At 41.5% G+C, this 26,738-nt stretch overlaps 1 protein-coding gene across 1 annotated transcript in view; it reads right to left on the bottom strand.

Moving 5' to 3' along the window:
* The window catches only part of ush2a (Usher syndrome 2A (autosomal recessive, mild)), a 195,942-nt gene that overhangs the window by 140,844 nt on the left and 28,360 nt on the right, over positions 1 to 26,738 (bottom strand). The window contains exons 9-17 of the mRNA XM_018726893.2: positions 17,412 to 17,607; positions 16,646 to 16,776; positions 14,597 to 14,792; positions 10,409 to 11,056; positions 8,244 to 8,427; positions 2,639 to 2,802; positions 1,796 to 1,962; positions 878 to 1,367; positions 297 to 575 (exon numbers count right to left, since the gene is read on the bottom strand). Coding sequence (XP_018582409.2) covers positions 297 to 575; positions 878 to 1,367; positions 1,796 to 1,962; positions 2,639 to 2,802; positions 8,244 to 8,427; positions 10,409 to 11,056; positions 14,597 to 14,792; positions 16,646 to 16,776; positions 17,412 to 17,607 — 2,455 coding nt within the window. The remainder of the gene's footprint in view (positions 1 to 296; positions 576 to 877; positions 1,368 to 1,795; positions 1,963 to 2,638; positions 2,803 to 8,243; positions 8,428 to 10,408; positions 11,057 to 14,596; positions 14,793 to 16,645; positions 16,777 to 17,411; positions 17,608 to 26,738) is intronic.

The raw sequence follows: 26,738 nt of genomic DNA, 5'->3' as shown, positions 1-26,738 counted from the left end.
GTTTGGGGCACAGTTTTGCTTTAATAAAGCATATAATCACTTTCAAATTCAAATTATATTATAACCCCCTCCAACCCACATCTCCATTACATACCCAGTATTTACAAAAAAAAAAAAAAAACAAGTCACTGATTCTGCAGAAACTTAATATCTGTTAATATGCACACAATTACTTTTATAAATTATTCATTATGATATCTAGAGGCAAAGGCATTCCACAGAGGAGCTACATTTGAAGGAATAATACATATTAAGTGCAAAGTGATTTGAGTGAGGTGAATTTGACAGTCTCTCACCCGCCTCATGAGTTCTCCCAGTTGTCCAGTCAGAAAGTGTGCTGCCGGCCATGTTGACTGAAAGCACCCTGAACTGATAGGAGGAAAAGGGTTCCAGGCCTGACACAGAGGCAGTACTCTGGGGCGCAACTGGGGTGTTCTCATTGGCCAAACCTGCAGTTGAGTGAGGACTGAGCCATCCGGTGCTGTGGAAAACCCGGCGCTCAGGGGCAGACCCATTGCCATTATCCCCAGGCTCCACTGGCCCATGCATGAAAAGTTCATACCTGATTATAACACCTGTAAAACACACACAGCTAATGAGGAAGATGTGAAAACACATAATCCGAGCAGTACGTTCACCTCGACTCATCACAAAGTGTTTGTTTTTTTTTGTGTTAAGCTCCCAGCTGCTTCATTGCTTTAATAAAAATGCCACAGACAACAAATAATAAAGTTATTAGGTATAATTAACTGGATTTCTTGTAAACCAGAAACATTTTCCTGATGTTCAATTATGAATAGCTTGTAGGAAATACAAAAAATTACATGTATTGCTGCCTCTGTACAGTCCTTACAAATGATACTGCATTGTGTTTTACCATTCGGTTGTGCTGGAGGATCCCAGTCCACATGGAGGACTGTGGGCCCTCCTGTGCGGACCCGGGGTGCTGCTTGCATCCGTGGGGCTGCTTGTGAGGTTGTGATGGCGAGCGGGGCACTTCGGCCACAGCCACCATTGGTGCAGGCCTGCAGAGTAAAGCTGTAACGAGTGAAAGGGGTGAGCTTGTCAGCTGCTGCTTCTGTCCCCAGTCCAGAATAATGGATCTGTTCCTCTTGGCCTTCGGCAGTGATGGAGGTCAGCACAAAGCCCACTAGTGGCCCATGAGCCTGCTGAGGAGACGTCCAGTTAAAGGTGGCACTGGTGGGGCCCACCCGGCCAATAACATGCAGCTGAAGCTCCTCCTGTGAAGGGATGCTCGCCAGGGTACGGTAGCTGACTGCTGCGCTACTTGTCTTCCCATGTATGTTGCTTGTCACTAAGTGGTAGGTGTACAGTGTGTATGGAGAGAGGTCGGTGTCTTCAAAGGCCTGGAGTTCTAATTGTTCAAATTCACAACATAAGAAAAGGATCAACAACACAACAATTACTTCTGCGTAAAGAAGAAAAAACAAAATTGTTCTTAGAAATAAAAACATAATTAATGTGTCAAGACTAATTTTTACTGTCAAAATTGACAAAAGTGATTCAGTGTTACTAGCAAACTTCTTCACTGCCAGAGCACTGATCAGCATGGTGACAGTGTCATAACATCATTGCCTCATGGAATTAGATCGCTGATAAAAACATCTATTGCAACTGGCATTAAAGACTTTAAATAGCCAAATTCAACCAAAAACACAGAGGAAAACAGACTGTGAGGCACACATGCAGGTTACAATAAAAGGAAATTTTCTTAAACATTTCGAGAGGCAATGTAGTGAGGATCTCAGAGAGAGCTCCAGATTTAAAAACGCACATGCATACCAAATGGGTAGTGGCTCTGAATGTGGAAAACATCCAACGAATCCCGCACCAGAATGTACTCCAGTAGGTTAGTGTTCGGCGAGTCTGGGGGGTCCCAGGTAAGTCGGATTGCACTGGAGTTCAAGACAAGGCCCGTAGGGGGTGGCTGCTGGGAGGGAGCTATGAGCAGAAAGTAGTGGTGAAAAGAGGGGGGACAAGACAAATATTTACAGCTAATGATCAGAACTAGCGCTTGATGAATTAGGGGGATTAAAGCAGAAGTTTAAATGGTAAGGTTAAATATGGAGGACATGAGGAAATGGAACAAATGGACTGTGAACAAACTTGCTTCATACATACCTATTCTAAACTGATTAGTGTGTATAGTAGTGCCGGACATTAACTGTCCTTCTTCCCTCCAATTTGCAAAGACATTATAAACTATAAAAGGAGAACTAAGCAAAGTACCAGCCGGCTCTCATAGGCACATAGTTGACAGCCTGGCATCTGCAATGAATTGGGTTCCATAAACAAGCAAAGGGATGTTTTGCTGCACATAAGGTTGTTTTACATTTTATCGGTGGGAAGGCATTTAGCATACTGAGGAGGTTGAGATGTTCCCTGGGAGAATTGCAACTGCCAAGAGGGTACTTACCAGAGCTGGGGGGGACAAATGGAGGTGTAAGGCCTACAGACCAAGTCACTGCAGCTAAACATGTTCCAACAAAATTTGGTGTTACGAGCATAGAAACAACGATTGCCTCTTTTTTTGGTGCTATCCCTGTAAAGCAGTTAACATTTACTGTTAAAGAAAGGGTGGCCTGTAGTAGGATACCGGAAAAGCTTTCTTACTGACCTTTGCTGCAGCCCAGGTGGTTGCTGGCATTCAGGTAGCTGGCCCCCTGGGTACAGGTGTCACACTTGTCCCCTTCCACAAACGTCTTGCACTGGCACCGCCCAGACCCAGGATGGCAAGAGGCGCTGACACTACCCGCAGGATCACAGTTGCACGTTTTGCACCTTGGGCAGTGTTTGGGGGATGGTGGATGAAAGTCAATGCATGCTAAAGGAAATAATGTTCAAGAGTTACTCTGTTGTGTATATGTAAATACAGAATATATATAAATAGAGCATATGTAAACTGCACTGTTATTTCTTTCTTTCCACAAAAAGTACCACTAACAAGTTTAGAAGTTACAAACCATTACAGTTTTTCTCGATCGATTTGACACATTACTCCAAACTCCAGTCACTGCTCTCAAAACAATTAACACAGCTATCTGAACGCTTCATTCATTGTCCTAAATAGATTGTAAGTTCTTGGCTATCTCATACTGCTTACAAATGACATGCATACTTTTCCCAAAACACTGTGCACAAAATTCTAAAATGTTCATACAACAGTTCATACAGCCAACCAGAACTGTAATACATCAGGAAAAAAGCAATTGCATGTCTTTCATTGGTTTAACAAAAATCACAAACATTTATGTATCATTTGCTAAACACAAAAAGCAAAACTCTGTCATTTGTTCAATCCTCAGTTACACATGGTATGTTCTCAATGAGCCCCAAATTGATATCTGCTGATTTAGTAAACACACAACACAGGAAATGCAAATTTCCTAATTGATTACACAATTATCACCATCCCTACAATTACAAAAGGGGAAACGAAAAAAGACAAAAAATAAGAACAAGAATGAGGAGGGGAAAAGGAAGATGTGTAAGAGTGAGAGGTGGTGGAGAGGGTAGAGGAAGACGAAGAGTGGAAGAGGTAGAAAGAGATGAGGGGACAGGAGGTGAGGATGTAGGAAGAGGAGAAGAGGGAGGAGTAGAGGGAGAAGAGATGGGTAGAGTGGAGGACAATGGTGTAGTGGAAAGAGCAAGAGAAGAAAATGTAACAAGACATGAGCAGAGAGGAAGAGGACAGCAGGGTGGAAGAGGAGGGAGGAGAAGCAGAAGGATAGGGTACAGAAGGGTTTCAAATGAAATGAGGGCCACCCTAATTGACCATGTTATAAATCATAGTCTCTCTTTCAGAGAAGCTGGGCAGAGAGTTCAGCCCAACATAAACAGATCCACAGTGGCTTCAATTATCTGCACATTTCAGAGTGAAAACTCGTAAGTAACCATACCATTGTACTGCTATTGTTAGACTGTAGTACTCTAGTTCTCTACTATAAAGGTTCGTACTCATCCAAACATTTGTCAGAATGGAAGTTTGACAACATTCAGGTGGATGAACAAGACTCTTTTCAGTTGAACAAGAGCATGCCATTGTTGACATGGTGGTCTGGAACAACACCATCCACCTCAAAGAAATCCAGCAAAGAATAATACAGGACAACCAAGTATTCCAGAATATTCAGCAATGCAGTCTTGCCACAATTGATCGTGTTGTAAGGAGAAATGCCATCCGGATGAATCAGGTATACAAGGTGCCCTTTGAGAGGAACTCTATCAGAGTGAAGGAGTTGCGATTCCAGTTTGTTCAAGTACGTGTAAGTCATACAATTACAGCACTTTTATCGTAAATACAAAGATATTTTTTTCCTGGATGTTATGTGTCTATATACTATTCCACTCTAAGTGGAAAAATTCAGGCATCTCTGGGCATAGTGCTCTGTCAAAGCGGGAACCCAGACTGCTCCGCAACACTTACAGTAGAAACTTTGCAATCAATACCTTTACTTTAGAAAACACTAACTTATTGTACCTTGTGTTCTTTTCACTCTAGAGGATTTTGGAGTTGGACAGCAGTGCTACTCATTTTGAGTACCTGTATATTGATGAAGCTGGCTTCAATCTTAACAAAAAAAGGAGAAGAGGGAGGAATGTGATTGGCCATCGTGCCACAGTCATTGTTCCTGGACAACGGGGAGATGCAACATTACCACGTCTGCCGCAATTTCAACTACTGGTGTTGTGGCACACAATGCTGTCTTGGGGCCATACAATACTGAAAGGATGCAAAATTTTTTAAACTCCCTCAATGAAATCCTCTTCCCGCAGGTTGACCAGAAGCAAATCGAGCAAAATTTTGTAGTTGTTTGGGACAATGTGCCATTCCATCATTCGGCGTTGGTGCAGGAGTGGTTTGAGCATCACCCACATTTCAGGATGGTGTTCCTTCCACCATATTCTCCTTTCCTGAATCCAACTGAGGAGTTTTTCTCCTGTTGGAGATGGAAAGTGTATAATCGCAACCCTTACAGCCAAGTTAGTCGCCTGTGGAGATGTTGAGGCAGTAGCTTGTCAATCATAGATTCATCATTCACGGCGTTTTTCCCACGATGCATGGCTCGAGAGAATACATGTTGTGATGTAGATGAAATTCTCTGGCCAGATGTGAATGAGAGGCATGATCAATAAAGTTCAGTGATTGCAGTGCATATATATATTTTTTTCTTTCAGATAACTCATTGCTTTACAACAGAACTCCTTAGTAGAGAACTTCACGATAAATGTGTATTTGCATTCATGTATTTGTGTGTGTACATCAGACTACGTTGTACAATCAACAGAGCACACACTTATACTTTTGATGTAAGTATTTAATTTCAGTAAATGCATTAGTAGAAGAAAAGATAGTACTTCTTTATGCAGTGGAATTGAATTGCTTGGTCAAGGTAACAGTGTGTTTAGTAGGCTGTGTTAATTGTTTTGAGAGCAATTACATTCATTTGGAGAAATGTGTCAAAACAATTGAGAAAAACTGTAATTTTAAAGATTTATGAACTTGCAACATAAGAGAAACTGATGTGTCTGTGCGATAACATGCATTTACCATCCACAGATTACACTTTGCCCTGAAGGCTACATCTGCATTGCACTTAGTAAACTGACCCATTCGGATGGTGTGATCTTTCTTAGTACTGAGGCAGCACAATCCCAATGGACTATATGCCTGGTGACCACAGGCCTGGCACCCAGCACTCTTTCAGCTGATAAAAGCTATGGGCCAGTAATGATCTGCTATTTTTTTCTGTCAACTGGAGGGAACATTCCTTCTATGGCTACTTCACAGTATTTTGACCTTGACACATTGTGATGAGGACAAGCAGACAGACAACCCCGACTTCATTCAATTAAAATTATATATTTTTTCACAAAAACGCCTGTGTGATTGGCAACATTTTAGCTCTACAGATATGATAACTGGGGAAAATAACAAAAGCTGGAGGAGGAGAGAAATCAGGTATACACAAATTAATGAATGAATGGATTTACTCATGCTTTACCTACCTTCCCCTTCTCTGTCATTATCCCTAATTATCATATCTATATAGCCCATATCTGTATACAGCTGCATATACAGTTAAATGTCACTAATCAAATCAAATCCTCAATAATACCATTTTCTGCGTCTCCACTGTAATCTGCCTGGTTGTGTTTGCCAGTCTTTACGTTTTTATAAAATTTTTCTCTACAACACACACACACTGTCTACAACTGCTTTTCCTAAGCAGGGTCATGGCGATCCAGAACCTAGCCTGGTAACAAGGCTGGGGGGGTACTCACCACAGAGCAGGCCCTACCCAAACCTGCTGTGCCACCACACCCCCCTTTCTCTACTATGAAACATCATTAGTTTTGCGGGGCCACTTCATGCTGTGCTGATACGTACCGATGTGCTATTTTAAATTGTTTCACTGCAAACTTCATTAGAACTTTACTCCCATTCACTTTCATCATGTAATGTTAATTCTCAGCTGATATCTCCTCAACAAGAACTGTAACCAACAGGTACACTAAATGCCATTTTTGAAATAACTTCTGTCACTACTGCTACATGCCTTTAATTCCCATCCTTACATTTCTTTCCAATACTCTGCTCTCTGCACCAATAACCTGTGTATATTTCCAGCCCAGAGTAAACACTTTAACACCCTTGTCAAAGAAATTTGTGTCAAAAGAGCAGAATATTTTCATACCTCTTCTTTTCATTTAAAAAAATGGCAGCAGCTATTCTATACAAAAGACACACAGTTATTAGAACTGAGAATTTCAGAGATGAGAATGAATAACCCATGTACAAAATGTTTCGTGTTAGGAGTTTTGGTGATATATTAGGAATCAGACATATTATATTTTTCTGTAAAGAAAAAAACATTTCCAAGGTTATATGATAGCATAACTTTCCATGGAGTAAATTTTTTCATTTGCTATCATAAAAATATTCCATCACGATATTGTGAGTTTAACAGTGCAGATTAAATAAACTGCAGTGGAGGGTATAATATATGAAAACAAATTAAGATGTATTGCCTTATTGATTTGGGGAGGATAAATGGGTTTATAATATTTTGATAAAGAAATCTTTATTGTGTTGAATCTCCAGATGCAGTTAAAGCTTCCCATGTAATCAGTTTAAATAGTTCATTTTTCATCCTTGTGGGAAACGGTGGGCTGCTGAATGGATTGTATAAACAATGATCCGTCACGGCTCTTATGGATTAACAATTTGTGATGTCCAACAGTCATGTTGTTGATGCATCGAAAACACACATTTACTATATTTGCCTCTTGTTGGACTATATAACACAATTAATGTTCTCTTTACATGTTGTATAGAGAGGAAAAAAATTTTAAAAAGACAAAAGACAATGGGTGACTCTCAAGTTAACTTTGCATTGTCACTATTTTAACATTGCTTAAAGCCTTGAGCTTGGTTAAACATATTAAACAATCATTGCAGAAGATTCATAATTTAAAAATACAAACAGCAACATATAGCTTTTTATTTTTAGGCCCTTGAAACAATACCGAAATTTCAAAACTGCTAAGAGTAGTGGGAGTTTTATTCCTTTGTCTAATGCCATAGATATTGAAAGGACATATGTTCAACTTTGTGAGCTCTAGTCCTGCATATCATTAATGAAACAAATGCATGACGTGTTTACAACTTAACGGATGTATCTATCAATCTGAGTGTGCAAGGAACATAACGATAGGTCTACTTTAATGAATATCCTGACCTTTAATTTGAGCCCTCACTCCAGTAATAAGTTAACTCACTGAAACCACTTCTCTAACAACAACTGAGAAATGGAGAGCTCATTTAGGCTCACTACTGGCACTTATACCTAGGAGGCAGAAGACAATTATGAACCTACAATATGAACAGAAAGGCACCTGGATGGTCATATATGTTGTGCTAGATGCCGATTTCTTGTACTGTGCTTCTCTCATGATCAGCGTGAGACTCAGTGTGAAAAAGAAGCGGATTGTGTGGAGCGTGAATCAAAGGAGTGCACACCCACTGGAATGTAAGGGGGGCAGAGGCACTACAGTAAGCCAAACTGAAAGGCAGAATTTGGATGTTTCCTCTGTCTCATTATTCTACACCACGGCAATACAACAGTAATCCCAGGACTTCCCTCCATTTTTAGAGACGAAACTAAATCCTGCTCTTTCTCCAGAATGCAGGGACCTGTAAATTCTGGTGTGAAGCTCACCTGCCAAGGCTGTGATTGAACCCGAAGTGCAGCTCCTGACAGTGGTCACACCTGCGACCAGCCACTGAGGGGTGGCTGCAGTCACACTGCCCCGTCTCTGGATCGCAGGTTTGGCTCAAGGCACCTACTGGGTGACATTCACATGGCTCGCATCCGTTAGCCCCAGACGCTGGCCGGAAGAAGCCTGTAATGGCATGACATGCACAGTCAGCATGTGGAATCAGAGGATAGTCCACTTAGCTGACCATCAGCTGGAAGCATGACAATAAGTAACATAAACTTGAACCTAAAGGTCAGCGGTTCAAGTCTTAGCAGCAGCCCTACTAGAGCATACTGAAGCAGGGAATTTAACCCAAAGTGCCCCAGGAAAATGACTAGGTTGATGAACAGGTAAAAGAGCTGAGCAATTAAATAATAAACGCTTTACTTCAGTATTTAAAAAAAAAATCCACTGTTTATAACACAGCTCTAGACTTTTGATGGGAGTCCACCCTACCTTTAATAATAAAATTCACTTGCTTCAGCTTTGATATCTTTATGAAACAGAGGAATGAAAGGAATCACAGGAACCCTTCGGGCTTAGGCCACATCCATCAGACTGTACCCAAAAGCTTGAGATGTTTCAATCACAGCCTGCTTTTCCACCTCAAGTAAAATACAGCAGGGGTGGGAGCAGGGGGAGGCTGCAGGAGTGTAGTCATCAACCTCTCGGATGGATCTCCCCTCTCTCTATCACTGCTTTCAATTTACTCCTGCCAGCTTGACACCCCACACACATGTTTTATGTGCACCTCCTTTTGAAGGCTGCCGCACCTGAAAAGTGCATCCTCTGTCTCACTGGGAGAGTTTAGCTGCAAATCCACTCCATTGGGACTGGCCTTAAATGAAAAATTCCTGCTGAAGTCTTTAACACTAAACACCATACACAATCACTGAAGTACATTTCATGTTGACGTACATTTCATGTTGACACACTTCGGTGTTGTTTTTATAAACTTCCTTTTGATACCAAGTGCCTCCCCTTGAGCCTTACTTTGCTTCTTTTTAACTGATATTCAGTAACATGGATTTATGACCCAATACTGAATTCTGAGCTTTGGTTTGACTTCTGAATGTTGCAGTGGCTACCACAATGCACACTGATTCAGTCTAAGGGCTAATGTTTATTAAAAATACAATGGCAACAGCTGTCTCCTGGAGGGATGGGGAAAGTGGTAACCCATACGCATAGTGAACCACGTGCATGGCGTCTATCCACTCAAGGATTTAATAGCTCTCACAGAAAGGAAGGTGGGGTGGGGTCCAAACTGCCATGAGGTGACAAAGCACCCCCAGAGTGTAGCTCACTCATTCTGACACTGCTGAGTTGCTTGCCAGCAGAAAGGGGGGTCTGCCAGGAGACAGGGCTCCTTGATGTGACTGACAGTGACTACGAAGTGCACGCCACTTCCAGAGTCAACACAAAAACACAAGGCAAATGTGCAAGAAGGTCACAGAACATTAGGGGGTTTAATCATGAAAAATAAAGTTTTATAATGCAAAGCAACAGCATTATTATTATTATTATTATTATTTACATTTATTCATTAAGCAGATACTTTTTTCCAAGGTGCTGGACATCTCATAGAAAGTATAATGTGTGCATTACATTAGTAGGGCACACACACACACACACACACACACACACACACACACACACACATTTTCAGAACCGCTTGTCCCATACGGGGTCGCGGGGAACCGGAGCCTACCCAGTAACACAGGGCGTAAGGCCAGAGGGGGAAGGGGACACACCCAGGACGGGACGCCAGTCTGTCACAAGGCACCCCAAGCGGGACTCGAACCCCAGACCCACCGGAGAACAGAACTGTGGTCCAACCCACTGCACCACCATTCATTAGTAGGGCATTTAACCCTATTATTATTATTATTATTATTATTATTATTACTACTACTACTACTACTACTACTACTACTACTACACTCAATTCATTCAGTAATTTAGGAATTTTACTAATTTATACAGTTAGATTTTTTTTAACCAATTTATGGTCAAATATCTCTCTCCCACCTGCAGTACAGCAAAATCTAGGCAAATACTGACAAGAAATTTGGAGAATGCATACCACAAACTTATTAATGAAAATTTAACAAAAATAGCTAACCTGGTCTGCAGACAGCACAGTCTCGTCCATCCCGGGATGGTAAGCACACACACTGGCCAGTGACCATGTCACAGGTTGTACCTGATATGATTCCAGTGGGGTCACAGGGGCAAAGTTTGCAGCCTGCCGACCCATATCCAGCACTGAGGTTGAAGAAGTTTGGGGCGCAGTGGGAACAGTGCAATCCCTCCACTCCGGCCTTGCAGCGACACCGACCTGTGGTTGTATCGCAGGAATCAGGCCCAGTAACTGTGCCTCTTGGGTCGCACAGGCAGGGCAAACAGCCCTGAGGGTTTCCCCACGCTAGGCCGTAGAACCCCTCTCGGCAGACATTGCAGCGCTGGCCCTCGACCCCTGACTTACACATGCACTGGCCTGTGGTGGGATTGCATGTGCTCCCTACAAGAGAGCCAGCAGGGTCACAGCTGCATGGCCAGCAGGAGCCCATGGAAGTCAGACCATAGAAGTTTGGCATGCAGGTGTCACACAGGAGCCCGTGCACATGGTCCTTGCATTGGCATTGCCCTATAAAGGGGTCACAGAACTGGTGGAGGGAGCCGTGGATGTTGCAATTGCAGGCCGTGCATCCCTCAGGGTTGGAGCTGTCAAGGAACTTGAAGCCAAAGTTGCAGTGGTCACAGATGAGGCCTTGAAGAGACAATCAAGAGCAGAATAGATTACTGGCACTCAAATTCATTAATGGATGGCCATAATCCACTGGGTGACCACACACCTTTATCAAGGACAACTCTCACAGAGCTTCATCAGTTGGTCTCATCAATATGAGCGAAAAACAGCTTTCTCTTTACTTGGGATTTTATTATATTGCATTATTCTCTTATGACTTGTCAAAGTTACAACGCATTCATGGCAACCAATACTATTCCAACCTATTAGAATCTAAAAACACTATGGTTTGTTCTCAAGCAATAATTGCAGCATGTAGCGAAATAAACAAATAAATGAATGAAAGATTAAATAAAGACGTAGAAAATTTCTTCATTAAGGCAAGGTCCTTTCAGCATTGATGGATAACCCACTGCAGGCACAGCACTTAATTTCACTAAGAGAAAAATAAATTAAAAAGCATATAAAAAAGGCAGCAATATGTAAAAATAACCGTGAGCCCTAAAAAGAATTACAGTCCATTTTGGAACTACTAAAAGTGCTCTACATGGGTTCATATCATATCAGGATTTTTAAAATATGCAAGGTGCTTATTTGAATATTCCATACATATTCCTGACAGGTAATATATTCCTAATGTTGCTGAGCAAAGCCTACAGGGCATGCTGATAGGAGTTAACAACTATAGAGAATGCACTATTTGGCATTTTCCCCACCCTCCACGTGTTTTTCATTCAAATTCTAGAGCTCTACTTTAATAAATATATAGACACCAATATATTTCTTCCACTCCACATGTCACCTCTTTATACTAGTAGACTACCTGTAGACACTGCCTTTTGTGTGTTCAGTTTACAAGTTAAGGCAGCTGGTAGGATAATGGTTAGAGCTACTGCTTTTGGACCCAAAGGTTGCAGGTATGACACGCAGCTGTAGTACCCTTGAACAAAGTACTAACCCTAAATTGCTGCAATAAAATTACCCAGCAGGGTAATGGGTAAATAATTGTAAGTAGTTTAACACTGTAAATTTCTATGGACAAAAACATCAGTCAAAAGAATAAATGTAAATGTACAACATTCTCCATGTTGATCTTAGTCATTATTATCGGAAAACCTATTTTAAATATTGAAAAAATGCTTTAATCATTTGTCCTTCCCTTATTTTTGGGGTAGGAAGGCCTGAGGGCTGCTGTTGAAAAAAATAAATTTGCTTTGGTACATGCTTTACATCATAGTAAGCAACATTCACTCAGATATTGACCACAGTCTTTTCTTTCATTCATTTTCACTAAGTGCAGTATAAATCATGGCTGTAGTTTTCCTGAGTCTAGACCTAGAATAAAAGTCTTATGATTTTGGCTGGGCACGCCCAAGACAACCAAGGTGTCACATGTTTTTGGGCCATTTAAGGATACCAGTTCATCTCTAACAACGTTTTTCTAATATGGCAGGAAATGAGAGTGCAGTGAAAAACACTGTAGTCTCACAGCACTTGTGTGAAGTTTGCATATCCTTCCTGTGTTTGCTTGGGTTTTGTCCAGGTGCTCCAGTTTCCTCCAATCTAAGACCCATGTTTCAGCTGAACTGTTGTCTCTAAATATCAGAAAGTTCACTCAACTTGACTTGTACATTAAATGACAAGCCTGAGCCTATGTATTGTATATTTGTCCCTTCATGTGTAACTATACTTAAGGTATAAAGGCAAAGACTGAAATTCATCTGTGCTGTATAATAAATTTTAGACAAATTAAACTGCTTAACCTTTTTGTTTACATTTCTCCATTTACAATTGAAATAAAACTTACTTACGATAAGTCACAGTGAAACACTTTCTCCCTGTCACTCAGACGCACACACTATGTGCAGGAGGATGTGTTGTTGTACAGTTCTGTCCCCTTTTTTCACTTTAAATCGCACATAGTACAAGTGTTGCTCTGTACACCTTGCTCTGATGTACAGATGACTGAGTGTAGGTAGTACATCTAGCATCATATGTAACTTTGGAAGAAAAAAGGTGTCAGCTAAAGACCATGTAGTAGTCATTGTAAGTCACTTTGGAGAAACGCATCTGCAAAATGAACAAATGTGAATATAAATGAGATAAATCTATGTGTACATGGAGAAAATATGGCAAACCACTAAGCCACAGTGCTGTCAACTTTCCAACATCATTTCAGTAGGAGAAGTCAGTATGGCACAATGTGTATTAAGAAAGAACATATAAATGTGCTTAGAACACAAATTTCACAAAAAACAGGCAAAATAATCACTATATCAAAGATATTAAAAATGAAGGAGCAAAATGCTTTCACTTAAATTAAATTGTAATTTTTCTGTGATTATCCACAGTATTTTTTCAAGGGGGTATGGCTTGGGGCCAATCATACCCCTAATTTCTATATTACACAATTTGTATGGAAACACATGGAATGTTATCTTGAGACAACAGGTAGTGCAGTGATTAGAGATGACCTTGCAATCAGAATATCCTGTGTTTGAATCCCACTTCAAAATGAAACATTGCTTTATTAGTAAAACAAAGGAAAAAATATGAAAGTAAGCAAGCAAATGTAGGTCAAGCTAGTACTGTTCACAATGTAGTTTTTCCCTATCTGGGTCAGGTTACAGGTGCTAATACAAGTAATATTTATAATAAAAAAGCATAAACTAGCTATATGTTAACATAGAAAAACAGAATAATGCAGAGCTAGTAATGTCTATACATTTGGTACAGGAGCCTTGCCACAGTCCAAGGCCCTCACTTTATCAGTAATGCTCCATGCATAATATCCCCATACATCAACATTTCAAAGTGCATTATGTACACAGTGTACTTTGGGAACTTGATAAATTTTGTCCTTATAAAGCCGCAGCTCGCCTCCAATATTCTGGAGGTAATAAATTGCTATAATCAAATCTAATTTCAGGAAAATACCTGTGGGAGCGGCAAACAAAAAAGAACGTCTTGTAAGGAGTGTGAAAAATAACAGAGACGGGGTAGTTTATTATAATCAACTTGGCATTGAATTACAAAATTAAAATTGGGTGGCCCTTGATAACTAGACTTAGTGAAATACATGATTTTCTGAGTAATTTCGTTTGCATTTCATAGGAAACAGTTCAAAGGGGTAAAAAAATGGAAAAGATTTATCACAAAGAACCTGGAAATCATGGGAAAACTGGAAGAAAAAAATCATTCGTTAGCAGCTGCTAATACTATTAACACAAAATAGTTCTGCTTAAGAATGTGTGACAGCGAAAAACGTAATCATGTCAATCACAGCAAAAAGTCTGGAAACTAAGGTGTAATATTTCATAGAAAAAAATGCTATAATTGTAGTCCTTAATAAGAAGTAATGTTCACTAATGAAATGTGTCTTTGTAGGTACTGATGCCAGCAGTCTTAACAAAAAAACTTTTTTTTTTTTTTGAGTATGGTAACTACAGTAGCTCCCACATTTGAGCACGTGTCCTTTATTCTGAAAGATACGCAAACGAAAGACAGAGACAGAGGGGGAGAGAGAGAGCGATGAAGGGTCCAATGTGGCTTGATACCTACCGATTACGTTTGCCTTGCACCGGCATTGACCTGAGTCCTGCTGACAGGTAATATCTGCCTGTACCGTCCCAGCGGTATTGCAGTTGCAGGCACGGCAGCCATCCGGGTTCGAGGGCTGCAGATTGTAGAATCCATGTTGGCACTGATTACACTGTTGGCCAGACACGTGTCGTTTGCACTTACACTGCCCTCCGATCTGTGGAGGAAGGGATGCATGGTGACCACAGTTCAATTAGTCAGCTTGTGGGCTGTATAGTGAAAGTATGTCATGGATGGGCAGCCCTTGCTCTCCAGGGCCATCAGCAAGCTTTTTATCTCAGTTACCAAGCTGAGTTGGTACTGGATGTAAGGGGCAAGCAGGAGAGATAAGAGGTCATACACCTGATCATATGTGCTACTGTTTGTGTTTTTATTTGTGCCCTATGTCATTGAATTTGAGCGACTTAGCTAATCTACTTCTTTACTGGCCTGTTCCGGACCTGTATATTAAAATGCTGGGAATATTTCAAAATTAAAAGGGGTGCGGTGGCGTAGTGGGTTGGACTGGGTCCTGCTCTTCAGTGGGTCTACGGTTCGAGTCCCGCTTGGGGTGCCTTGCGGCGGACTGGCGTCCCGTCAAAATTCACAGAGGTAATCAGAAACAACTCTTGACAAAAACAGAAGAGAAACAAATAGATTTGGAATGGATCAAAAATGCATAATATATACACTGAAAACACTCATGAATTATAGTTGCTTTGTGGGTCATCGTGCAAGCATTGCAAGAGACTGGAATTAGCTAAATAAAATACGAAGAACATTTCCCACTGATACAAAAGCAAAAACTTTAGGTGCCTGAAGTGAATAGAGAAATGAGTTGACATGAAGGTGCAAAAAACAGCTGTAATCAAACTGACCACCATTTGTATTTAATTCAGTCCACTTCATAGACCAAAGATGACATACGTTTGCTTTGTATTAAACACTAACTCTGACTGCAAAGCAAAGGCAAAAATGAAGTCATCAGCAAGAGCAGGAAATAATCATTTAGAGAATTTAAATAAGGTAACAATCTCACACAGGCGACCCAGGGATTGATTTTGAATTTGTCATCCAGTGTATCTATTGACACAAACGTGTCTCTCCAAAATGGGTTTCATGATCTGCGGATAAAGGGGACGGAAGAGCTCTCCAGAGAGTGCGCACCTTAATGACACTTTTACATACTCGCCAAAATCTGTTTACGATCACACCTCTGATAAATTGTCCTGTGAATCCTGGAGTCTCAACCAATACATCACCTTGGGCCCCTTTCATGCGTCCTAGGGTAATACACTTATGTGAATCTCTCTTTCACTGTGACGGGCTCTTTTGCTAACTTTTATCTTCCATTTGTCAGTGGAAACAAGTCTTTCAAAATAAAACCAAAATAAAACAATTTTCACTTTCTCAGCAACTTCAAAGCCCAAACTGTAAAGGAATGAAACGTGGCAAGCAGCAAAAAGTTCTGACATAAGCATTTCTCTGTAAACATAAGCAGAAAATAATTTTACTTTAAACACAAAGTACGGTAAAGATGGATGAGCTATTAAAATCAGGCACACAAATAGATGGTTCAGGTTAATAAAACTTCCAAGGCAGTTTAATTCTGTACTGCAACCTTTCTAACCAGTTGGTTTAGTTTATGTGACAAAGAATAGTTAAAAAAAAAAATGTGAGAAAACTATTACTAAGCTTTACTTACCAGCTGCCTTGGACCAAGGCACCTTACAGTGTTACTTTAAAAGTCAAAATCCACTGAAATAGCAGGCTATTTTTTAAGTGTATCACTTCAGGGTAAACAAACTCCTCAATTGTATGTAAGGAGGGTGGGGAGTTGGGGGGCTTCCACTGGAGACCTTAACATTAAAAGCCGGGAAAAAAATAAAACTCTAACCACTATGCTAGCGGAAGATGTAGAATATAGCAACAAATTGGAACTGAATGTAAGCTGAGTGGACAGAACTCAGAGAACCTTGAGAGAAACAACGTTTACTTCAAGACAGAAAAAATATAAGCAGAGAAGCTTACTGGATTACAATCCTGACTACCACTGATGGTTCCTGACTCATGGCAGGTGCAGGGTTTGCACACATCCTCCTTCCACAGGTCAGCGTTGACTTCTCGAAAGAAGGAATTCTGGCACAATTCACAGTTTCTTCCTTTCATTGTGTATGTGGTCAAGGTTGGGGTGGGGGAGATGGGGGATGGTTAGGAGAAGAGATCAATGTTAAGTGATTAAAATTCAATCATATTATAGGACTATAGCATCAAATTAAAATCTTCAGTCTCCAGAGAAGTCTGGTAAGAAATGTGTAATTTTCAAGATGTCCATTTTAATGTCCCCTCCCATCACTACCTGCCCCAGAGCGGATGTCGAGCATATGAAACAATGAACCTTTTACCAGTTCTGCCTTCCAAGTTCATTAAACTGCCAACTGTTCAATAATACCACTTTTTAAACCAAAGTCACATCCAAGGAAAAGTATGTGTGAGATGATTTTATTGTGGTATGTCAGCTGCACTCCTTTAGCATGATCAGTATTACTGCTGTTCCCGATTCTATAGTTTTAGCATTTCTACAGTCTAACAGATAAAAGGTACCATTAAAAGTTCCTTCACTTGTAATCACTGATAAAAAAAAAATTCAGGAGCAAAAATAACATGGCAGTCTAATGTAATCAGATGATAGATGGATGAATAGAAACTGCTCAACTGAAAAAATGTACCAATATTTCGAAATATATGTTTACATTTAGCAAGACACATCCCAGAGCACAGCTTTGTGATTCAGTACCTGTGGTGTTATGCTGACAGCTGTCACAGATCCCACCCCCACCACGGAAGTGCTCCCCAGGGTAGGGATCCAGAGCATGTTCATAGTGGCAGGAAGAGGCGTGGCCATGACACTGGCATGGCCGGCAGCTGTACGCCTGCAGCTGGTCTCCTGCTCTGAAGGGTTTGTCGTTGAACAGGGGTTCACAGTGGTCGCACTGGCAATGACATCATCACAAAGTGCGTTGCGTCAGCAGAAAGGTTCAAGCAGAAACTTTTTAATCAAAACAAATTCACTTTGTATGATAAATGGTACATACTAATAATCAAGTTGTAACCTTCATAAATACTTGCACGCTTGCAAAAACAAAAACAGAAAGTATAACTAAAAAGAACCATGAGTTGACTTCTGCAATACACTAATGCAATTTCACTTTACAATAATATTGTTTGAGTAAAAAAAAAACTGTTTCTGTACTCCTTAAGCAATTCATGATTTTGTAGTTTGATTGTGTGACTTAACAAAGTGGTAAGCCAGGGAAAACATAAAAGGGAATGATGTAAATATTTAAGAATACAGGCTTCTCCGGTTACACATCAGGCTGTGGAGGCTCTTCCCAGTGTCCGAGGCATAGCAGCAGATGGGTGCTAAGCTGCCGTTCTGGAACGGCTGCCCAAGGGAATTGCTAATTCATCCGTCCAACATGCAGGCGAATAAAGACACACCAACTTGTCTCAGCACACCAGCTTCCAACCCACTGAACATCTGGACAAGGAAGGTGATTTGCTGCAGGAATGTACATTTTATATCATTCACCGGGTTATTGCCAACATAGCAGACTGCAGTGAACGGGAATGCACAACATGTAATAAAAACATACTGGTATGTAAATTAAAGAGTGCAAGAAGGACGTCACCAAACTAATTAATCAGATATGGTGGCGATATCGGTTCTGGAACTGAGAAAGTCATCATATCTTACATTGATTCATTTAGCTGATGCTTTTCTCCAAAGCGACTTACAGTTTTAAGCTACCAACAGCTGTTCACCTTTTTATACACCTGGGTAATTTTACTGGGGTAGGTAGTTTCATGGTAAGTACCATGTTCAAGGCTACTACAGAAGTAGGAGAGATTTGAACCAGCGGGTCTAACTACTAAAATATTAACTGCACCATCTAAATAAAGATGGCACTGGAAAAAAAGCAAAACAGGGTATTTAATCTTTTCAAAAACATCAAAAAAGCAAAAGCATATGGCTCACAATGAGTACATTACAGAAATTTATAACGAAAATTTACTGAATTCATGAAAATTGATTTAATGACATTATACTGAAAATACATTATTGGGGTTTTTGTTTGCAGCTGCCATGCTAAAGCATCTTTCCGAGACATTTGTTGCCATTAATTATTAGTAGGTATCATATTCTCCAGAGAGCTACTCTTTCAGCATCTTAGAGATTCTTTCATAAACCTTAAAGGAAAACTTCTACTATTTCTGTGCATTGTCTATGTGCTTGTAGCACCATAAAAAATATAATCAAAAGCAGTTCTCATCCAAGTCTTCCAAGAAATCTCCTACTTATCTTTTCCATCTCTTTCTGTATTTATATTTCCTGCACATATTAGCATAATACAACAGTTTTCTGTTGCCATTTATTTTTTTTAGATAATTAATACACTATGCATCTGCAAGAAAACAGTATCCTGCGGTTCTGTTTACTATAGAGTACATATGCATGGAGCTGGTGAATATAGCAGACTGCTTAAGACATGAACACAATATAGGAGAACACAGAGAAGCCACTGTCCTTCTTTTGGCTCATATCACATGCTGAGGTCTTGACCATGCCATGGACTATTCAGTGCCATCCCGCAGACTAGTTGTGCAGCTGACTGAAGTCAGATAGGCATGCCTCCCTGAAAGCCATGACCAATTTCACACTACCTCCTGAAAGGACAGTTCTCTGGGCCTCCAGATAAACTTTTGGTTAACCCTCATATCTCAATGAAAATATGTCGCTTTAGCCTGCATCGCCAACAGAAGGTAGAGCCACTGCATACTGTCAGACCCAAAGACATCCATTGTTACATCCAGGTTTGGGCAGTCGGTTCAGCAATTGCCACATGAACCACACTGCAATGGAACGAGCCAAAACTGGACTTATACAGCACTGTGGAAAAGTTTTAGGCACGTAGATGTTTTACAAAAATATTTGTTTTTAGATGGTTATCTAATGTCTTCTGCATTAGTGTCAATGGGAAAGAGCATATTTTAGATTTCCAAGCATTCCTTTTGCAAAAAGTGACAGTTTTACAGTAAGGGTTTGTATGTCGTTAAAGAAAGAAAGTATACACACACACACATGCACACACACACTGTCTGAAACCACATATCCCAAGTGGGGTTGCTGCAAACCGGAGCCTAACCCAGCAAGACAGGGCATAAGGCTGGAGGGGGAGGGGACATAGCCAGGGCGGGACGCCAGTCCATCACAAGGCACCCCAAGCAGGACTCGAATCCCAGACCTGCCAGAAAGTGGGACCCATCCAAGCCCACCATGCCAAGCAGTTGTTGACAATGGATGGTTACTAAGTTCTTTAGGAAGTTTATTAATGAAGTGCATTATTTTAGGAAGCATTCTCACTTTATGGCTTTTTTTCCCCAAGTACCTAAAACTTCTGCACAGTACTGTAAATCAAATAATGATAGAGAATAACAATTTTCAAGTGTTTTATATTGCTGCTCTGTATTAATTTTTGTACAATCGTTAAACCAAAATGTTGAAAAATTTAAATTTCTACAGTACTATGTAAAATTGCCTAGAAAACACTTATACTACCATTTAAAACAAGCCATAAATACTCTGAAGGATGCACATATTGCCATATGATTCATATAATTAATTGCACCTACAGATATGCACCTGTTACCAAATAACAGTATTATAATAGTGTACAAGTGGTCCTTGGCTTATGACAAATTTCTCTTCCAATGATTGTGCGTTGTCAACTTCATCATAGGCCAAAAATTATATGATATGAACCATAAAGGTATAAAACAATATGAATAAATGCTACTTTCTATAATAGGGCTGAAGTATATTTTTAAACCAATTCAAGTTCAAGTTTATTGTCACAGGTACAAGTACCATGTACAAGTATGAAATTCTTCTTGAATGCTTTTCCACAGACTATGGACAAGACAGAGACAATACAAATACTGTACAAACAGAACAATGACAATGACAGTGAGTAATGCTAATAGCAATGACAATAAATAACAGTAATAACAATAATACCAGTAAACAGCCAGAGAACTCAGAACCTGAGAGCGAGAATGCAAATGCTTAAACTGACAGTGTAATTTACCAATGTGCTTGGAAGGAGCAGTCAAACTCTAGTTAGTAAAGGTGGCACATTGGTGATTGTTGTTTACTCTTACAGCACTGGGGTAAAAGCTGTTCTTGTACCTAGCAGTGCGGGTTCGAACAGACCTGAGCCGCTTTGCAGACGGCAGGGAAGAGAAAAGTGCCCGTGTGAGGTGACTATGATCTTTCATGATGCGCATCATCTTTCTGAGGCAGCGTGTGGTGTAGGTGTCCTGGACTGCTGGTAGCTGTGTGCTGAAGATTTCCTGAGCTGTTTTGACCACCCTCTGTAGGGGTTTCTTGTCCTGTATGGAGCAGTTGCCACACCAGGACGTAATACACCCTGTGAGGTCGGACTCCACGACACACCTAGAGAAAGTGGTGAGGACTGTAGTGGACATCCTGGCTTTCTTCAGATGCCTGAGGAAGTGGAGACGCTGATGGGCCTTTTTGATGGTTGATGCTGTATGCTCAGACCATGCGAGTTTGGCAGTGAGGGTGAGCCCTAGGAATCTGAAGCTGTTGACCCTCTCTACAACGTTCCCTCCTATGTATATGGGTGCATAAACCATATCCTGTTTCCTGAAGTCAATCACCAGCTCCTTAGTTTTACTGTCATTGAGAGACAGGTTGTTGTCCTGGCACCACTCTGCCACGAGCCTCATATCCTCTCTGTAGGCTGTCTCGTTGTTGGTGATCAGATCCACAATGGCGGTATCATCAGCAAACTTTATGATGGTGTTGGAGCTGTGACTGGCCACACAGTCATGTGTGAACAAGGAATATAGCACCAGGCTCAGGACACTTCCCTGCGGAGTGCCAGTGTTGAGGGTCAGTGGGGAGGAGGTATTACTGCCAATCCGCACATGCTGGGGTCTGTTGGTGAGGAAATCCAGGATCCAATTGCACAATGTAGCACTCAGTCCCAGTCCTAGTAGTGTGTGGATCAGCTTGGTTGGGATGACAGTGCCCTTCCTGGATCGGGGCCTTGGCATGGAGGAAGGGCTTGCGTGATCTAGGGATCGCCAGAGCTATGTTGTCAGTAGCATTATGCTCCTGGTAGGGTCTCCCATGGCGAACAGGTCTGGAGTGAAGATCCAGACTAACACGATCCAAAAACCTCCATGAAAAATGAAAACAGAAGAACGTTTACCCTGCCCGGAATAGGGTCACCAGGACCTACCCCTGGAGCCAGGGCTGGGGGTAGTGTTCCTAGGCGAGCGCCTGGTGACCGGGCAGCCCACGTAGCCCAGCCGGGCTCAGCCTGAAAAGGCATCGTGGGAGGGCCATGTGGGCCCACCACCTGCAAGGTCCAGCATGGGGGTTCGGTGCTATGTACACCTGGAGGCGGGGTGGCGCATGGCGTCACGACCCCTCGCAATAAAAACTGGCTCTTGGTACGTGGAATGTCACCTCACCTGGGGGGAAGGAGCCGGAACTGGTGCAGGAGGTTGAGAAATACCAACTAGATATAGTTGGGCTCACCTCCACTCACAGTGTTGGCTCTGGAACCAAACTCCTTGATAAGGGGTGGTCCCTCTCCTACTCAGGAGTTGCACGAGGTGAGAGGCGCCGGGTGGGTGTGGGGATACTCACAAGTCCCCCGGCTGGCTGCCATACAGTTGGAGTTTGCCCTGGTGGACGAGAGGGTCACCTCAATGCGACTTAGGGTCGCAGAGAGGAAAACTTTGACTGTTGTGTGTGCTTATGCACCAAACAGCAGTTCAGAGTACACACACACATTTTCAGAACCGCTTGTCCCATACGGGGTCACGGGGAACCGGAGCCTACCCGGTAACACAGGGCGTAAGGCCGGAGGGAGAGGGGACACACCCAGGACGGGACGCCAGTCCATCGCAAGGCACCCCAAGCGGGACTCGAACCGTAGACCCACTGAAGAGCAGGACCCGGTCCAACCCACTGCGCCCCCCGCAGTTCAGAGTATTCGGCCTTAAAATTATGCAAAATGATAATATAGTATGGTAAAATCAGGATTGGCGATTTTTTTGATAAAAAATTAAAATCAGATTTTTTTAGTAAAATCAGATTTTTAAAAAGTTTTTAAAATCTTGAGCATTCTTCATAACTCTGCTCATTTTAATAGCAGTGATAGCAAAAGATTTGTTTTCTTCCTGAAAATGTTAAAACATTTTTTAAATGGTTAATTTTTAATTGTTAAAAGTGATGTCATTGATGCAGGGGGCATGGTGGTGCAGCGGGTTTGGCCGGGGCCCATTCTCTGGCGCGTCTGGGGTTCGAGTTCTGTTTGGAGCGTTTTGTGGTGGACTGGTGTCCCATCCAGGGGGTTGTCCCCTTCCCCCTCAGCCTTGCACCCTCTGTTGTTGGGTTAGGCTCCGATTTGCCGTGACCCCACTCGGGACAAGTGGTTGTAGACATTGTGTGTGTGATGTCATCAATGTGGAATCCATGGCTGCTGTCAACCAGCTTCTTTCTGTAACTGCATCCTCAGCAAGCGTAGAGTGCATCTTCAGCACATATGGACTTGTCCAGCCTAAAGTTAGGAACAGGCTTAGCACAGAAAATGCAGCAGAACTTGTGTTCCCCTTTAAGGCTCTAAACAAGAGCATTGAGCTGGGTGAGTCATAAGTAACCCATACTTCCAAGTAAAATTTTTGATGTCTGTGAATGAAGGACTATAATATCATAACTATCTACAATTTGCAGTGTAATTAAGTTTTTTTCACGTGTCTTCGACGTGCTATAAGCTGTTTAAAGCCGGCTCTTGTATTAAACATCGTGGTTTAATTATCTTAGAGTCCTTCTTGTTTAATTAATAAATAATACCATTTAATTATTCATTTAAGTACTTTATGCTCATATTTTCCTGTAATTTAAAGCAGTTTTCATGTGATTCTAGATATGTTACCAAAGAAACCTTCTCATATTTGATAAAAAATATATTGGTAAACTTGATTAAATTTTTTTAATTGCTTTAAATCATGATTATGATTTAAATCGGCCAACCCTGAATACAATATTATATTTTCATGCTGTGTACTATTATTTTTACTTTCATTTTTAAATCTATTTTGTTCCCCTTTTCATTTTCTTTCACCAGAACACTAGCTTGCTAGCAAATTTAAAGAAGAAACTTGAAGGGGACATCCATCCATCCATCCATCCATCCATTTTCTTGCCCGATAGGGAGAGCAGAGCAGCCCAGCCACCCCAGTCCCCCGCAACTTCCTCGAGCTCAGACCGGGGGATCCCCAGCCGTTCCCAGGCCAACTGGGAGATATAATCCCTCCAGCGGGTCCCGGGCCGACCTTAGGGTCTCGTCCCAGTTGGTCGTGCCAGGTATACCTCCAAAGGGAGGCACCTGGGAGGCATCCTTATCAGATGCCCGAACCACCTCAACTGGCTCCTCTCAATGTAGAGGAATAGTGGCTCTACTCTGAGTTCCTCCTGGATGTCCGAACTCCTCACCCTGTCACTGAGAGTGAGTCCCAACACCCTACGGAGAAAATTAATTTCAGCCACTTGTATCCACTATCTTATTCTTTTGGTCATTACCCAGAGTTCATGACCATAGGTGAGGGTAGGGACATAGGTCGACCGGTAAACAGAGAGCTTTGCCTTTTGGCTCAACTCCCCTTTCACGACTACAGGCCGGTACAGCGACCGCATTACTGCTGCCGCTGCTCCCAGTCTGCAGCCGATCTCACGCTCCCTTCTCCCCTCACTCGTAAATAAGACCTCAAGAGGCTTAAACTCCTCCACCTTGGACAAATTCTCTCCCCTTACCTGGAGGGGGCATGCCATCCTTTTCCGTGAGAAAACCATGGACTCAGACTTGGAGGTACTGATCCTCATACCAACCGCTTCACACTCGACTACAAACCGTTCCAGTGTGTCTTGGAGGCAACCATGTGACGGTGCCAAAAGGACAACATCATCAGCAAAAAGCAGAGACATCATCTTTCGACTCCAACATAGAATGCCCTCCTGACCTCGAATGCACCTTGATATCCTGCCCATGAAAACCACAAACGGGAGGGGACCACTAACAAAATGTTTTGTAAACAATATGCAATTGTTGCCAGACACCCAAACACTGACTGAGACCAAAACAATAACCAATATGCTACCTTGTGGCAGCACAATCAGTTAATATCATCATGCAGCATATGGAGCGGTTGCTGTTCTATGTTACAACCAAACGTCAGAACTCAAAAAGACTTTAACAAGGTTAATGGAATGGATGTCGCATGTCTGGATGGTTGTAAGTCACATATGTCATAATTGAAGGGGTGCCTGTATAGTATTTCAACAGCATATCTTCTGTATCATTGTTTGATTCACTGTACCTTTGGATACTCAAAAACCCTCGATTTGTCTGTGATTTACTCAGTGGTCTGAACGGTGTCTGAATTACATTACTGAGATGAACTTCACTATGTTTTGCATTCACTGAAGATTTTTTTTTTTCTTTTTTGCTGAATTCACCATCCGATGGTTGGGCTGAAAATCATTTTGCCGGAACAGGGGCTATATCAGGGGTGTCAAACATACAGCTGGCGGAAGTTTTGTTCGCCACCCCCATAAGTGACTGGTGAATTATTAACAAATTAAGGAAATATATAACAACAGTTTCACAAATGACAACCTCCCTGCATGAAAAAAAGGTCTGAAAGTTCCACAAATGATTTAATTACATTGCAGCAATCACTTTCAAGGATCACATCCCCCCCCCCCCCCCCCCTTAGTTTCCTTGAAATAATTTCCTCAATATAAATATAGAAAAACTGGCCTGGGGTGGATGAGCTGCTTTTTACAACAGGCTAACATCAAGTGATGCCTCATGTTTGGTAGAATCCACGTGACAGACCCTAACACCTTCTAGAAGACATGTATCTTTTTAGCTTGAAAGCAAAGTACTATGTTTGGCACAAACTAAATATATGGCTCATAAACCAGATAACACTAAAGTTTTATGAAAATTAAATTTCACGAGCAAAGTGTTACACCAGACTTCTGCATGTAACACCCAGTCAATCATGTATAAGATATATTGACGTCCAATACACGCCATGCTCCAATATCCGTTCTATTAGGCTGCTCCTCCAGCCAGCCTACTACACTATTCAACAAGTGCTAACCCCTTCCACTTCCACATAGACCCTTCTGCAGTTGCAGAACTATTTTCATTTCCCATAGTTCTTATATTGTACTACAAAAGCAGGAAGTCCATATCCCATTCCTGCTCCAAGGGGGCGTCCTTCAGTAGTATGGGACACTAGATTACCCTATATATTTCTCAACCCACATGTGTTATCTTTGTCATCTGTGTTTACATTAAGCACTGCATATTTAAACATATAACTGAATTATAGGACATCATAAATTCCAGTTTTTGACAGTCACATGCCACAATTAAAAGGAGACACAGTATTTGGGATACATAAGGTTCATTGGATAAAAACTACAAAACAAATTATTCACATATTATTTATTTTTCTGCCCAACCTATCACAATCTGAAATAATTGTTGCTTAAATTCTATATGTATACTACACAGTATGTGACACTTTCTTTTCTACATGATTTTGGTAGCACAATAAAAAGTATCTTCACAATAAAGTATCTAAACAGTATCTTCAAAGTCTCCCCTTCCCGCTGACAATTTTGCCTCATGCTTCAAGAACAAAGACAATTCCATCACCAACAAGTTGTTAGCATTCACCTATGCCAATTGTATTGGATCTCCCAGTAAAGTCTCATTCTCTGCACTTTGACCCCTGTCAGAAGGTGAAATCTCCAACCTTGCTCTCACACAGACCGACCACCTGCTATGATGATCCCATTCCTTTCATTCTCTTACAGGCCATTTCATCTCTCCTATCATTAACTTCTCACTCTTTGCTGGCTGCTTGGCATCTACCTTCAAAACTGACCTCATTTCAGCACTGTTAAAGAAAAACTCTCTGCACCCAAATTGAGTCCATCCAGAATTAC

The sequence above is a fragment of the Scleropages formosus genome, chromosome 15, assembly GCF_900964775.1.
Source record: "Scleropages formosus chromosome 15, fSclFor1.1, whole genome shotgun sequence".
NCBI classification, from domain to species: Eukaryota; Metazoa; Chordata; class Actinopteri; order Osteoglossiformes; family Osteoglossidae; genus Scleropages; species Scleropages formosus.
The sequence above is the reverse complement of the archived record's forward strand: the minus strand, read 5'-3'. Positions and strand labels throughout refer to the sequence as shown.